Source organism: Melozone crissalis, unplaced genomic scaffold (genome assembly GCF_028551555.1).
Source record: "Melozone crissalis strain CALT ecotype California unplaced genomic scaffold, PUWL_Pcris_2 ptg000013l_1, whole genome shotgun sequence".
Classification (NCBI taxonomy): Eukaryota; Metazoa; Chordata; class Aves; order Passeriformes; family Passerellidae; genus Melozone; species Melozone crissalis.
In genome coordinates, this window is record NW_026535791.1 from 6,169,667 (window position 1) to 6,183,909 (window position 14,243).

The 14,243-nt window shown below is 51.9% G+C and overlaps 1 protein-coding gene across 1 annotated transcript; it reads left to right on the forward strand.

Moving 5' to 3' along the window:
• The first annotated feature begins 7,123 nt into the window (after positions 1 to 7,123).
• On the forward strand, positions 7,124 to 10,674 carry PDX1 (pancreatic and duodenal homeobox 1). Its single transcript, XM_054272125.1, has 2 exons — positions 7,124 to 7,520; positions 10,286 to 10,674. The coding sequence occupies exons 1-2, from the start codon at positions 7,124 to 7,126 to the stop codon at positions 10,672 to 10,674; spliced, it is 786 nt and encodes a 261-aa protein (XP_054128100.1).
• Positions 10,675 to 14,243: the final 3,569 nt, after the last annotated feature.

The following is a 14,243-nucleotide window of genomic DNA, read 5'->3' on the forward strand; positions in this document are numbered from 1 at the left end:
TTCTTAATACACAAGTTTCTGCTCCAGTGTGCATAGAAAATAGACCACTAATTGCCTTCTAACCCACTCTAGCACTGTTAACCAGAACCTGGCTGCTCTGTAAATTAGGCAACCACATTAATGGTGCTGCTGCACAAACCAGCTGAGCACTACATAGTTGATTTCATTTGAGGTTCACAAGAGATCATTTACGGTAAGAGGCTGGTTTTGGCAACAGTAGTACTCTTTTATTAAATTGTATGATTCCTAACCACAGTGGGGAACAGGAAGCAATCGCTTCATAGGACACCAGCCAAGAATGAGAGACCTGGAGTCTTTCACTGGGTTTATTTCTTGGGACAGGTTCCTTCCTTCCCTTGAGCCTTTGCCTGTATTGGTCTGCTCTGGATCTTTGGACTACATATTACTCCAAGAGGAGATCATCTTCTAGTTTGAGCTAGTGGTGGGACCATATGGCCCAGATGGCTGTGAGGTTTCTGAAAGCTGCTTTGCTACAAGGTGATGTCTCACTTCCTTCAGTTGCTATGATGAAAATACTCTCACGAAGGTTTCTGCAATGCCACGTGGATTTTATTGACTGTGAAAAACTGTTGTAGATGCAATATAGGAGAACTGCCTCAAATGAAAAGATCTAATGGTCTTGCCTGGCTAGAAACCCCGTGGATGGGTGTTGCTGTGTTGTAGCTCACCAAGCGGTGTTTTAAGCGCTCATTTGTTCCTTGGCAGTGTAGACACCAACTTTGTCAGGGGTCAGTGCAGACCACCCAGAGCTTTTACTGAAACTGAAATGAGCTGAGAGTACCAAGTGTCTCACAATCCCTCTGCAAGCACTCAGGGCTTGCTAAGAGCCAAGTCCAGAGGTGCCCTCCCAAGGATCAAATGCCCGATGCATTTCTTAGCAATAGGGAGAGACCGACATTCGACTCTCCCTTAATGTACTACAAGACCAAACAGTCTCCTAAGTCACACTGAGTGTTTTCTGACTGCTGCTTTTTAAAGCCTCCTGTTATTCCCAAAGCTTGGACCAAATACTGAGTTAATGATTACTGGGTGAAGTTTCAGTGGTTATTTGGAGGGAACAACCTTTTCCAGCCTACTGGACACCTGAGGCAGGACATTTAATCAATGTCTTTGTCCCTGTCAGCTGATGCATTAAATCAGATGGTGTTCAAGTACATAAAATCATTTCAAGCATTGACAATGTGCTTTCCAGTATGCAGGTAAGGAGCAATAAAACCTACATGCATCATTCAGAGAATAAAAATCAGGTCAAGTTTTCAATTAAATGTGCCAACATATACCCATTATGTGTGTGCAGTTCATCATCCCTTCATAAAGATATTGGTTTTTTCCCTAGTCCTCTATGTAACTGTGGATTTAAATAACAGCTTTATGAACTTGAGCTTGAATTCTGAATCTCATACAAAAATAAATATATTAATACTGAACAGAAGTAGTATACAAATTAAGGAAACTGATCTATAATTAAGGAATTTGGAAATACTAGATGGAAATATACTTAAGAAGATTGGAAGAGAAAGTGAAAGAGAAAACAGATAAAAGAAAGTGGTGTAAGACAAGGCAAGGGGCAAGAAAGGCAAGGAGAGGGGTTTTGCAGATCAGTGGAAATATTCATAGCTACATAGATCCTTAATATGTCTAAATTGCAATTAAAACAGTGTATAACAAAAATATAAGCAAAGCTAAGAGATGTTACACTGTACAGAAAATGTTTAGATTATTTTATATACAGTGGAAAACAGTGGTCATTGCCACTGAGCAAGTGAGAAATCCATATTATTTAATTTGTTCCACATACTTTTGTCTTAGTGAATTGTCTGTGAGAAAATTCTAGTTACTTTTCCTACAGTTTTAAAACATGAGAGGTCCAAAAAGTTTTCAGAAGGCAGATGTTTTTCTGAAGGCAGTTTTTAGAAGGCAGATATTGAAATAATGATATATTTTCAACTTAGAAGTTCTATCATTATTTCAATATTTAGAATTGAATGTATGCTAATGACTGAATGAGACTGTAAGTTGTAGATGGATAAATTTCTGTTCCCTTTCTGGATAAACATAAGAATTAGGCCCATTGCAGTGTATTACACAGGCAAGGAAATACAAGCAAGGAAGGGGTTCAGCTGATACCACATCTATGTACTCTGTGACACTGCATTTTGTCCGCTGCCCTCCTCCTCTTCCTCCCCAGGACTCTTCTCTTATCTGCAACACGTTATAGACAAACTCAGTTAAAAAATGCTGCGTTTATTCTTCTTTGCCTCTCTAGGTGCTTGAGTTCAAGACTTACTCACTGCTGATTTTAGAGCATCCCTGCTCAGAGGACAGAGGGATGGGTCTTCTTGTGGATTTCCTCTTAGCACTTTCCTCTGTGGAGTTTGAAAGTTTCACAGCACCTCCAGAGATTATATGGTATCAATTATGGAGGGAAGAACGAAATCTGATGCCTTGATTTCCAAATGAATTTCAGTCATTGCATAACCATATAAATGCCTTCTGAAATCTATGTTAGACCAAGTGTCATAAGGCTAAAAAGTCTTCCCTAGTTCTTAGTGTTGACTGGAAGTGCTCAGAAGTGCTACTGGAGCTAAAAAAAAAGCCTGGACAGAACTGGAAGGGGTTAAGACACTTCCAGAGCCCAGTTCCTGTGTCATGGGGTGTTCACAGCCAGGCTCCCCAAAAGCTTCCCCTTCTCTTGAGAGTACCTTGAGCTGCTGCAGACCAGCTGCCCAGAAAAGAAAGGTGTTTGCACTGGAAACCCATTCTGGAAAATTTTTCCCAAGAGATTGACCAAGGTTACATCATGTCCTTTTGGTCAGACCTGCTGGAGCACAGCCGAGGTCCTGCTTCCCACTTGGGCAGAGGGATGGTGAGAGCACAGCCTCCCTCTCTCCTGGCCTCTAGACCCATGTTTTTCACTGTGGGCAGGGAGTAGACCTTCAAATGCTTTTCTCTGAAGGGTGTTCACCTTGTGTGTATTTTTTACACCTTGTATTTTTGCATAAGTCACCTTCTTCCTCCATGCCCAGGGCTGGAGGATGGAGTGTGAGGAATACCTCCCAACTTTTCCCTGCAGGGTTCAGTGTCACAGCTGCCACATGGTGAGCTCTTGCTCAGTCCTCGTGTCCAGGCCAGGGATCTGCTTACTTTTGTCAACACCAAAAGGACTTGGCTGCTGAGTTTTAAGATGTATCTGTGGAACCTGTGTGATGTGCAGCAGTTCAAAGTTTGATTAAATGTAGGAAGCTTTGCACAGAGATATTGGTCTGGAGAGACACTCATGTGGGACAGCATCCCAGCAGGAATTCTAACATACTTAAATCCAGCAAAGAAACACAGCAGCTAAGAAAACAGAGCAGGAAAATTCTGTGCAGGGTGGCTGTCTCCAAATGTCAGCTGTTCCTGTTCTCCACTCACTTGGGATCATCCATACACTATCACTTTTTCTTCCAGAGCCTTGCAAAGGAGGCAGTGACTCCACACCCTTCCCAGTAGGCATGGGCAGCTACTGTGTCAGTTTCCCAGCTTCACTTCATACCGGTCCAAACGATTATAAGGAAAGTTTCCCTGCATGTTTGGTGAGAGGTAGAGATACAGAATGGAAAATTTCAGCTCAAATGGTTGAAGTCCAGCAAAATTCCAATGGACAAACAAGAGGGGAGGACTGTGGTGAGAACTGCCAGGTGCCACTTGCCTGGCTGGGTTCTGTCTGAGCTCCAAACCTCATGTGCCCCAAAGAGCCTGGGGTCTAGGGGAAAAATCAAGCAGTCAGAGGATGTGAGGAGGAGTTCTTTCAGGCTAATGATTCTACCCTGGATTCCTCCAGCTGTAACTTTCTGGATAAATAAATAAATAAATACATATTGATTTTTTTCTACTCCAATCTGGTATAATAAACATTTAGTAGAAAACAGAAAACTCTGTGGGGCAAACAATACAAAACAGATGTGTTTTCAGAAGGAAGGTTCACAGTATTCAAAGTAAATCCTCAGCTCTTCTTACAACACAGTGAAAGTGTGCTCCCCTGGTGATAATGAAATAATGGATTTTGGGAAAGATGGAAAAAAAATTCAAAGATGTATATTAGAAAGTGTAAAAAGAGACTACATATGTAAAAGACTTTACTATTCTCAGCTTTCCCAAGGCAAATTCCCTGTATATTTCCTGGACAAGGTCTTGTTTAAAATGGTTGCGTAAACATGTCTCCTGCAGTTCAAGCTCTCTTCTCTCACACCTGCAGTGTGAAGAAGCTGATGTGTGGTGGGAAGAGCAAACTGAACCTGCTGTGTGCCAATGCTGAATCGCTTAGAGGCCTAAAAAAGCTTCTTGCCAAAAAAAAAGCTGATGAACCAGTCTTACTTTAGGGCAGGTGGAATAGTTCGTGCTCTCATTTTTATCGTTAGCTCTAAGAGGGAAAGACAGATTTGTTTTCACATGGTTATTGATTATTAACCAGCTTTGTGAAAGGTTACCTTTCTGCTAGATACAGCCATAGTGGGGGGTTAAAAATCAATCCCTGGGAAAGCTCTGTTTCCCAGTCACCTACTCCCACTGAGGTCCCTTGCCATGGATAGAGTTTACACGTGTTGGTTTGAGCACAGATGAGAGAGAAAAAGAGATTATTGTGAATATGCTTCACTCCCCTTCAATACTTCTTTCCTGTCTAAATGTGGATTCCAGAAAAGAGTTTGTGCACTGAGAAGTAATTAACTATTATACAGATAGGGAAAATCTAACCAGATTACTTTAGCAAGTGGGACTGAACTATGCTCCTTACTGTTGTATGCACACCCTTCTGCAGCTCTCTCAGAGATGCATATTGACCACTTTCAGGGACGGATTTGTGTCTGCAGAGCCCAGTTCTGGGGCAAGCGGAGCCATTGGCCATTCCCATCATTCACATCGGCCTCCTCCATCACCCATTTTCCACATCAAGGGGATCATTTCCCTCTTTGGTGGGACACATTCGCTGTTCAGAGACTTCTCCTGCGAGCCCTCAGCTGTGAAGGACTCCAGCCAAGTATCAGTGGTTGCATCCCAGGTCGAGGAGGCAGGCAGGGGTGATCCCTGGGATCTGGCTCCAGCCGGGCTCGCCTCCCCCAGGAACCCCTGGGGCTGCCGGACATCAGCACCCCCAGGACGTGGCCGAGGTCCCCAGTGCCGGGATACCCAGCGGGGCCCTTTTCCTGCACTGCGGCTCGCCACCTTGATGTCAGAACGGCAAAGCGTGCCCTTATCGCCTGCTCACGCAGGCAGAATGAAAGAGAATTAGCTCTAAATTATACGAAATTCATTTGCTTTGGAGGGTGAAGTGTTTGCTCTGTTTAGAAACGTTCGTTATAGAGAGAGGACCGCATTAAGACGCCGGGTAATGGTCCTCCCAGGAGATGAATCAATTTGCTCCGGGTTTTATGGCCTCGGGTTTGTTTGTCCGCGCCGGTTCCCCGTGGAAAACCCGGAGCAGTAAATGCTCCAGGTAACAGATCTCTGGGGAAGGGGCTGTCGGTGCTGCTCTGGGGTCGGGGCACAAGACGTCTCCGGATCAAAGGACACCCGTGCCTGCAAGAGACCCGAGTAGAGGCATCTTGGGCGCGGATGGGGAACCACCACGAAGGGAGCTGCGCATCCCCGCCGGCCGCACGCTGTCTGCGAGCCCCGCTGGACCGCGCATCCTGCCCGGAATGCCAGGGGATGGAGGGGGCAGGTGCCGGGCGCAGGGAGCCTGAGCAGCAGCCATGGCTATCTGTAATTCCCGCTAATAAAATACTTTTTCACTATCCGCACTATAATTGGTTTACAGCCTTTTTTGTTTATTTATCCATAAGAGCTGCTGTTAAATGGCTTGGGAAAGCAATCGCTTAATGGCTCAATATTGAATCAAAGGCTCAGCGTGCTTTCTAAGAGATGGGGGACCCGCGTGAGTCCAGAGCGGAAACTCAAAGCGTAATGGACTGGGCGGGTTTATGATCCCACGGAGCAGGGCGCAGGAGCGAGGGACTGGGAACCCTCCTGCCTCGCCGCTCAGGGCTCGCATCGCCACTGGCCGAGCCGAGCCGGGCCGAGCCGAGCCGGGCCGGGCCGAGCCGAGCCGGGCCGGGCCTGCCGCACCCGCCCTACCCAGGGCCGAGGGAGCGCACCCCGGCGAAGGCGGCCGGAGTGTCGGGGAAGCGGCGGCGGGAGGAGGCGGGCCGGGCCGATAGGAAGCGTGCCTGCACCCGAGCAGGAGAGAGCGGCGGCCGGGCCGAGCGCAGGGAGGCAGGGAAATGATCTTTGTCCCTTTCGGTAGCTCTCCGCCTCCTCATAGCCTCGTCACCAAGTCAACCGGCACCAGCTCGGAGCGCATTATCTCCGAGGGTCAACACATTGCAGGCCAAGCCGCGGGGAAGGCTCCCAAATTTACCTCTTGGACAAACAATCCGCTGCCTATCGCTCGCTCTGGCGATAGCATTGTGGTCCCCCACCGGCCGGTGCTGGCCTTCGCCCAGGGCTCGGGAGCACGGGTACCCCCGAGGGAGCGCCCTGCCCGTCCCTGGACACCCACATCCCTGGGGGAGATGCCCTCACAGCCAAAAGTGCCCTGTCGCTAAACCCCTCCAGGAGCCGAGTCTACCCAGGCCCTCCGAGGGCTTTCCTCCCCGGGGCTCACTGAGGGAGCAGCAGCTTCTGGGCAGGCGAGGGGAGAGGGCAAAGATGAGTTTAAGCGCCATCCGTCGCGGAGCGCCCCGCGCATCGGCGCAGTGCCCTGAGCCCCGGCGGGCCCCGCAATCCCAGCGCCGCGGGATCCGCACCCACAGCCGGGAGCAGCACCCAGCCAGCCGGCACAAGGCCGGGGGTCCGGGGTCGGCCCGGCTGAGGGGAGGGAAGGAAGGAAGGAAGGGGCTGCGGGACCGGGGCCGCTGCGGGTGGCTCCTGCGGCCGCGCCCCGCCCCGGAGGGCTGCGGGAGGGCTCACGTGGGGGAGCGGCGCCTATGGGGAGGCGGCGGGAGCCGGGCAGGGCGGCGGGGCCCGGCGGGGCCGCCAGCTGTCAAAGAGGCATCCCGGGCTCCGCCGGCGGGAGCAGCCTTATGTGTCCCTAAGCTGCGAATCCCCCTTGGTCCCGCTCGCCATGAACACCGAGGAGCAGTATTACGCCTCGGCGCAGCTCTACAAGGAGTCGTGCGCGTTTCAGAGAGCCCAAGCGCAGGACTACAACCCCAGCCCCCCCGCCTGCCTGTACATGGGCAGGCAGCAACAGACTCCCTATTCCAGCGCCTTAGGGGCTCTCGAGCAAGGCAGCCCTCCAGACATTTCACCTTACGAGGTGCCCCCCATCACTGAGGATGCCGGGGTCTCCCACCTTCATCACCATCACCACCACCACCCTCATCTTCCTCCTCCCCACCAGGACGCGCTGCCTTTCGCAGACGGGGCGGACACGGGGGCTGTAGAGGAGCCTCGAGTGCAGGTGCCTTTCGCCTGGATGAAGTCCACCAAGTCGCACGCCTGGAAGGGACAGTGGACCGGTAAGCCCCGCCGCGTCCCTCTGCCCCCCGCTTCTGTCCCACTCGGCGCTCAGTAGCTCTCCCTTGCACCGGTCCTGCTCCCACCGCTCGGATGTCGTGCGGAGCGGCCCTGGAGGGTGGTTTTCCCCCTGCCAGCCTCTGATGTCGTGCGGAGCGGCCCTGGAGGGTGGTTTTCCCCCTGCCAGCCTCTGCAGACCCGCTGCTCTAGGGCTGCTAGTGTTGGGTTGAACGCCGGGGAGAGAGCCGGCGCTCCAGCCCCCGCCGGCGGGCTTACCGCTCCCTGCGCCTCAGCAATTATTAACGAATTATTTTTCACCAATTAACTAATTGTGGCCAAGCCGGGACGTCGTGACGCCTCCCGGGAGCTGCTCCCTCGGGCAGCGCAGCGTCCCCCGGGCGCGGTGAGCTCCGAGCGGGGGCACCTGCGAGCTGGAGCGGGCGGGGAGGCGGCGGGCAGGGCGGGCGGGAGGGGACAGCCCCGGTGTCCCGCGTCCCTGCGCCCACCGTGCGGCCGCGGAGCAGCCCCCGAGCCCTCAGGGCAGCCACCGAGACCCTCTGAGCTGCCTCTCGGCTCTCCCCGGCGCAGAGCCCATCTCCCCTCCTGGCCCCTCCATCCCGCTCCCCGGCGGGTTTTAGCCACAAATGCACCTCTCCGAGGGAAAAAAACAGGGCACGGAAAACAATGCACAAACGAAACAGAGTTGCCAGTGAGGGGAAGCAACTCTATCTAGGCAGAAAGTTCCGCTGCCCAACAATATTTCTGTCTCTGCCGGCACAATGTTATCGTGTCCTGCGCCTCCGTCACGCCTATACGGCAAATATTATATTAATGGCTTTGTTCAAATAGACAGTTGGAAAAAGGACCGGAGCATTAAAATCTCCACGAAATAGTTTGGGAATTGCACGGGGGGCAGGCCGAGGGGGAGGGAAGGACAGGTGGCTGTCCCCAGTCTCCCTAGAGGCGCATCCGCCCACAGAGGTAGAAGAGAGTGCTGTCCCAGCCCGCAGACACGGCTGCAGGGATGGTGCCAGGGCGAAGGTGGGGAGAGGGAGAGAGAAAATCAGGTTGTTTTCCGTGAGTTGAGTGAATTTCGGGTAATAATAATAATAATAAAAAGCAAAGCTTTTGAACTACACCTCTTTTTTTTCTCTTTCTCCTGTACCCGAAGAATGACAAAACCAGCAGGAAAGCGAAACTTTCCCGGTGGAAGGCTAAAATTCGTGCCTGTTGTCCCCAGCCCTCCCGGGAGGAGCAGGCAGGGGCCGTGCATGGCCCGCATGGTCGGTGCGATGTGAGCGCAGGGTTCCTGCCGGAGCGCGCCGCAGGAGCAGAAAGGGGCACGGCGCTGTGCCGAGCGCGACAGAGCGCTCGCAGCCAAACCCCGGCATTTTTTGTACCGTGTATGTGGCAAACTGCATGACCCGGTGGTTTATTTTTCATGGAAACCCTTGGGATTCAGGCGTCCATGGAGGCTGCGGGCCTCTGCCCGGGGAGGCCGCGGCGAGCCCGGCCCGGTGCCACACGCCGTGCCCGACCGGGCTCCGCCGCTCACCCCGGGCTTATCGGCCTTGTCCCGAGCCGACCGACCGCGGCCCTCCGACAGACCTTCCCGGTAGCTCCAGTTTGGTTTAAAGTAACAGAATAAGGTGGTTTTTTTCAGATACAAACTCATGCATGCACAGGTTTAGATTTACCAACATTTTTATACATATATACAATGATTTTAATATTTATTTATACACGCACATAGGTATATACACATCACTATGCAAACGTTATATGTGTATTTAAATATATATTTTAAATAGATATATAAGTTTTATACATAGGTTTACATTTACAAACAGTGTATATATAAATACAGAATCATGGGAATAGGAAGATGAGCTGTGGGAGAGTCCACGTATCTCTCTTGAAATTATCATTTCATTCTGGCTGTTTAAAGCACCGTTCCCCGCAGATGATATCACCCCAAAATCGTTCCCAGAGGGGCTCTGGCACTGGCAAAAGCGGCCCTGAGTTTCTGTGCCCACCTCGGGCCCCTCTCGGTGTGCCCGCCTGTACTGCCCGTGCCCCGGTGCCCACGCAGGGCTGCGGCGGCCGCGCTGGGAACGGCGATCTCTCTGCCGCCGCTTTTTACGGGAACGAGAAACCCAAGGTTTCATCAACGTGGCGAAATGGAGCGGCAGCGGTCCAACTCCCGGCCCGACCCGGCAGCCCCACTAATTATAATGGTTATTTTTGCTTTGTTTTACAGGGGTTTCTTTGGTGCGTTGGTTTTTTTTGGAGGGTTTTTTGAGGGGTTAAATTTTTCCATTTTGGTTTGTATGGTGGACTTTGGTTTTGTTTTTGGGGGTTTTTTTTCCCTTTTTATTTTCTTACCTTTTTATTTAAAATTATTTTTTAAAATTAATTTTAACGAGAACCTGAACAATTGCGGTCCGGGAGACTTTCTGAGCTTTCAGTGTCACGCAAACTGTGGCACGTGAGCTTCTCCCTCGGCTCCACAGACGGCGCTTCCCTGAAAACCTCATCCAAATCACTGCTAAAAAATATTGAATTATTGCAAAATAAAATAACAGCAGCGGCGAGTGCCGCCAGCAGCACCACCTCGCTGTGCCCAGCAGGACAGCTCCCCGAGGCTTCCCTCTCACCCCGCTTGCTTCCCCCGCGCATCCTCCGCGCCGCGCAGGGCTGCTGGGACGTGGTGCCGCAGCCCGAGGGGCGGCCGGGCGGGCCCGGGCTGACTCTCGCTTCTCTCCAGGTGGATCCTACATGGTGGAACCGGAGGAGAACAAGCGGACGAGGACGGCGTACACGCGGGCGCAGCTGCTGGAGCTGGAGAAGGAGTTTCTCTTCAACAAGTACATCTCCAGGCCGCGGCGGGTGGAGCTGGCTGTCATGTTGAACTTGACCGAGAGGCACATCAAGATCTGGTTCCAGAACCGGCGGATGAAGTGGAAGAAAGAAGAAGACAAAAAGCGAGGGGCGGGCAACAGCAATGACCCCGAGCAAGACTGCGTTGTGTCCTCCGGGGAGCTGCAGACCAAGGAGGATCTCCAGCCGTGTCCCGCCGGGAACCTTCCCTCGGGAGCCTCCAGGGACCTTCTCGCCCCCACCCTAGTCGCCAGAAGGCAGCAGGACTCTCGGTGAGCCGCGGGGAGCTCCACGGCCCGGGACGAGGAAAAGGATGGGACGTGGAAAAGAGCCGAGAGGTTGGGGCCAGCTTCCCTCCGCCGTGCCGTGCCGTGCCGACCCACTCGCACCTTCCCCCGGGGAAAAGCGGTGCCTCCACTCCGAAACTGGCGTTCTCCGGAGGGTGAATGTGAGATGCCCAGCTGTGACAAGGGGAGGCTCGCTGTGGGCGCTGGCACCGGAGGAGGCCGCGGGGAGCCGCCGGGATGTTGGGGAGCTGGGCCCCGCTCCCCGGGCCGCCCGCGCCTCAGCGAGCGCTGCGGGACAGCTTCCCCCGGGGAAGGCGGGTGTCAGGCGGCCCCCGACGGAGTGTGCCACCCCGCGTGCACGGAGAGCTCCGGACACCGGAGGAGAAGCGAGAGCACGCTGCCTTCCTTGCCGCCCGCAGCTGCCGTCCCTCCCGTCCGTCGGTGCACAGGCGCGGACACGGGCCCGAGTATCCCGCACCATCCACGGGCTGGCACGCCGCCGTCCCCGTCCCTTCCAGTCCCCCAGGGCATCGGCTCTACCGAGGACTCTCTCAGGACTGTTACTTACTTCTTTGGAAACTGGAACCTGGTTTCTTTCGTTTTCTTTTGCTTTTGGGAAAGAAAGATGGGGGAAGAAAAAAAAAAAAAAAAGAGGGAAAAATAATTAAAAATTAGAAAGAAAAAGCCCACGTGTCCTGCGGGCAGGATTTGTCTCCCCCGATGACCGGCACAGGTAGCCAGACCCTCTTCCAGACCCTGCGCTGCTGCCCGCGGCGCCCCGCGGCTCCAGGGCTGCGCTCGCCGCTTCCAGGGCTCAATGCGAGCCAGGGATGCAGCAGAAAAAGTCGCGGGTGCTCTCCGGGCGGCGAGCAGACAGCCAGATATATCCGGGGGTAGGGCTGGTTCAGGGGCATTGTCCTTTGGGAAAAAGCTCCTGCCTCTCTTCCAGCTCTTTCGCAAGCTCGGACTCTGCCTTGGAGAGGAGAAACCTCTCTGCGGCATGAGCTCCTGTCCCGGCCTGGCTCTCTGCGTGGTGTTGCTCTGCCCTCTTGTTTTCACACCCCGCAGAGGCCGGGGCCGCTGCCTCCCGAGGCACTGCAGGGCACCGGGGGCTTTTCCTGGGCGCTGCTTTTGGGCCGGCCCGTGTGCGGGAGAGCTCGGCTCCTCCGGGCTGGAGCGGGACTGAGCCCGGCCGGGGCTTCCCCGAGGAAACACGGGTGGCGGAGTCCGTGCCGGCCGCCCGGGCCCAGCCTGCCTTTCCCGCTCCAGGAACAGCTTCCCCGTCCCGACAACAGCGGGGAACAATTCACCCCCGACCTGAGAACAGAAAACACCGGCTGGAAGGAAGCAGGAGCTGTCCGGTTTGCCGTCGGTCAGGCGGCTCTGCCTTCTTTCCTCGACGGGAAGGTTCCTGCCCCGTTCCCGGCAGCAGCAGCCCCTCGAGCATCCCTCGGGCACCGCCACGGGCGCTGCGGGCCCGAGAGCGCCATGGGAGGAGGAAAATGGGACAGCCTGTCGCACCATGGCCAGAGGATGTTCCCAGTCCCTCGGCTGAAAGCGAGGGGGAGAGCAAATAGCTTGGCACAGCTCTTTGGGGGCTTCTCGTTTCACGTGGAACTTCTGACACTAAGGTGGAAACTTGAACTGAAGGTGTAATTTGTCTGTTGCTTTTCTTTCCTCGGGGGACATTGCTGTCTGTGTGCAAACAGGACTATTTCTGGTACTTTTTCCTGCAAGTTGCCTGAGAAATTTATCATCCGAGCTTGTATATCCTTGTTCATCAAAATGCAGTCAATGAGTGAGAACTGTTACTAATCATTATATGAGCAAAATTCAAATAAAGCTGTTCTGCTTAAGAAGCAAAGCACCATATTAATTAAAGTAATATTTCTTAAACTTCTGGGGGACATGAAGCCATTTTTAAACCTCAGATCTTTTAATCCCTATTCTTCAGCATTAACCTTTCACTGATAACATGAAGTGGAACAATTTCCACGTACCTTTACAATGTCTGGCACTGACATTACAATTCGGGAGCCACTAGAAAAACAGATCCAGCTGAAGAAAGGATGTCTTTCACACAAAATACCTCGATTTTATTGTAAGACTTGTTGAGCACATTGCCCTGGCTGAGCAGCATACACGATAGCTGAAATATTGCTTGTCCTTTCTTTAATATAGTGCATTCAGGCTTGATTTTCTTTGTGCACTGCTCTGATAACAAAAAACGTGCACAATTAATGGGAATCATTTGACCACGGTGCCAAGGTGCTTTTATCAGCAGAAACAGAATCAGAACTGCATGGTTTAGTTTTAATGAATAAAGTATTTTTCTTCTAAGAGCTGACATAGTTTGTTTTATTTGTTTAGCACTTACATCCATCCATCCATCCATATATATATATATATATATGTACACCCTTTTTACAACTGCACCAATGGAAAAATTACCATTAACTAAATCAAGACACCTTGTAGAGCTAAAGATTCACAGTAACTTCACCTGACAGAACAGCCACAGTGCTGGGGGAAGGCAAGGCTGACATGGAGAATTTTAAGGCCACTGGAGTTCTTGAGCCATGTCACCCTCACCAAAACCAGCTGTTCAGATATATCCATCTACCTAGGAGACACCTCCCCTTATGAAATAGTTTATGGTTTATTTGTAATCACCTTTAACTGTAGCATAGAATGTCCATAAAACATTCTCAAACTACTGAAGGCTGCTACCTCCTGCTCTGTGATTGCTGCTGCTGCCACGAACACAGCCAAAGAGAGATGATGCAGGCTGAGAGATGAAATACTGCTCAGAAAGGCTTTGGTGCTTTGAAGGGCAACCAGGAATGGGATGCCAGCCCTGCAACCACCACCACCAAAGCAGGGCCCTGTGGTGCCCCTCATGGTCTGTGCTCCACACAGGGCAGAGGTGGCTGAGGGTTAAGTGTTGAGTTTCAAGGCTTGTTTTGGGAGTAGAAATAAATGCAATTGGGCTCCCTTCACTGGTTATAGCTTAGGGAGACCCGTACACATTAGCATAGACAAATCATGCAAACACACATGCACATACACAGCTTCCAAAAAACTATGACTCAGAAAGGCAATACCTTCTCTGCTTTCTTCATCCCTGGATGGGGATAAGAGTGGCCAGATCTTCCAGGATATTTTTTATAGCAATCAGGAAGAAATCTAGGGAGGACAATGAAATGAAATGAAATGAAATGAAATGAAATGAAATGAGATGAAATTAAATGAGATTAAATGACAATGAAATGTGGAAACTCTGCAGCGTCTGTGTTAGTAATGAATGCTATCTACTTTCACCTACCCACTATTCACATTCATTTAACATTTAGCATTTATCATCACTGCTCCTGTCTCACTGGCTTCCAGCACCCTTTCCAGTGTCTTTCTGTGCACTCTGCCAGCACCAATGTGCCCCAGCAGTGCTTTAATTGCAAGTGCAAAGGGGAAGGTGCTTGGAGGAAAGGCTTCTCCTAATCTTTGCCTTTCTACACCTCCTCTCCTCCCAGCATTTACTGTCCTGGTGTGCAGCTCCTC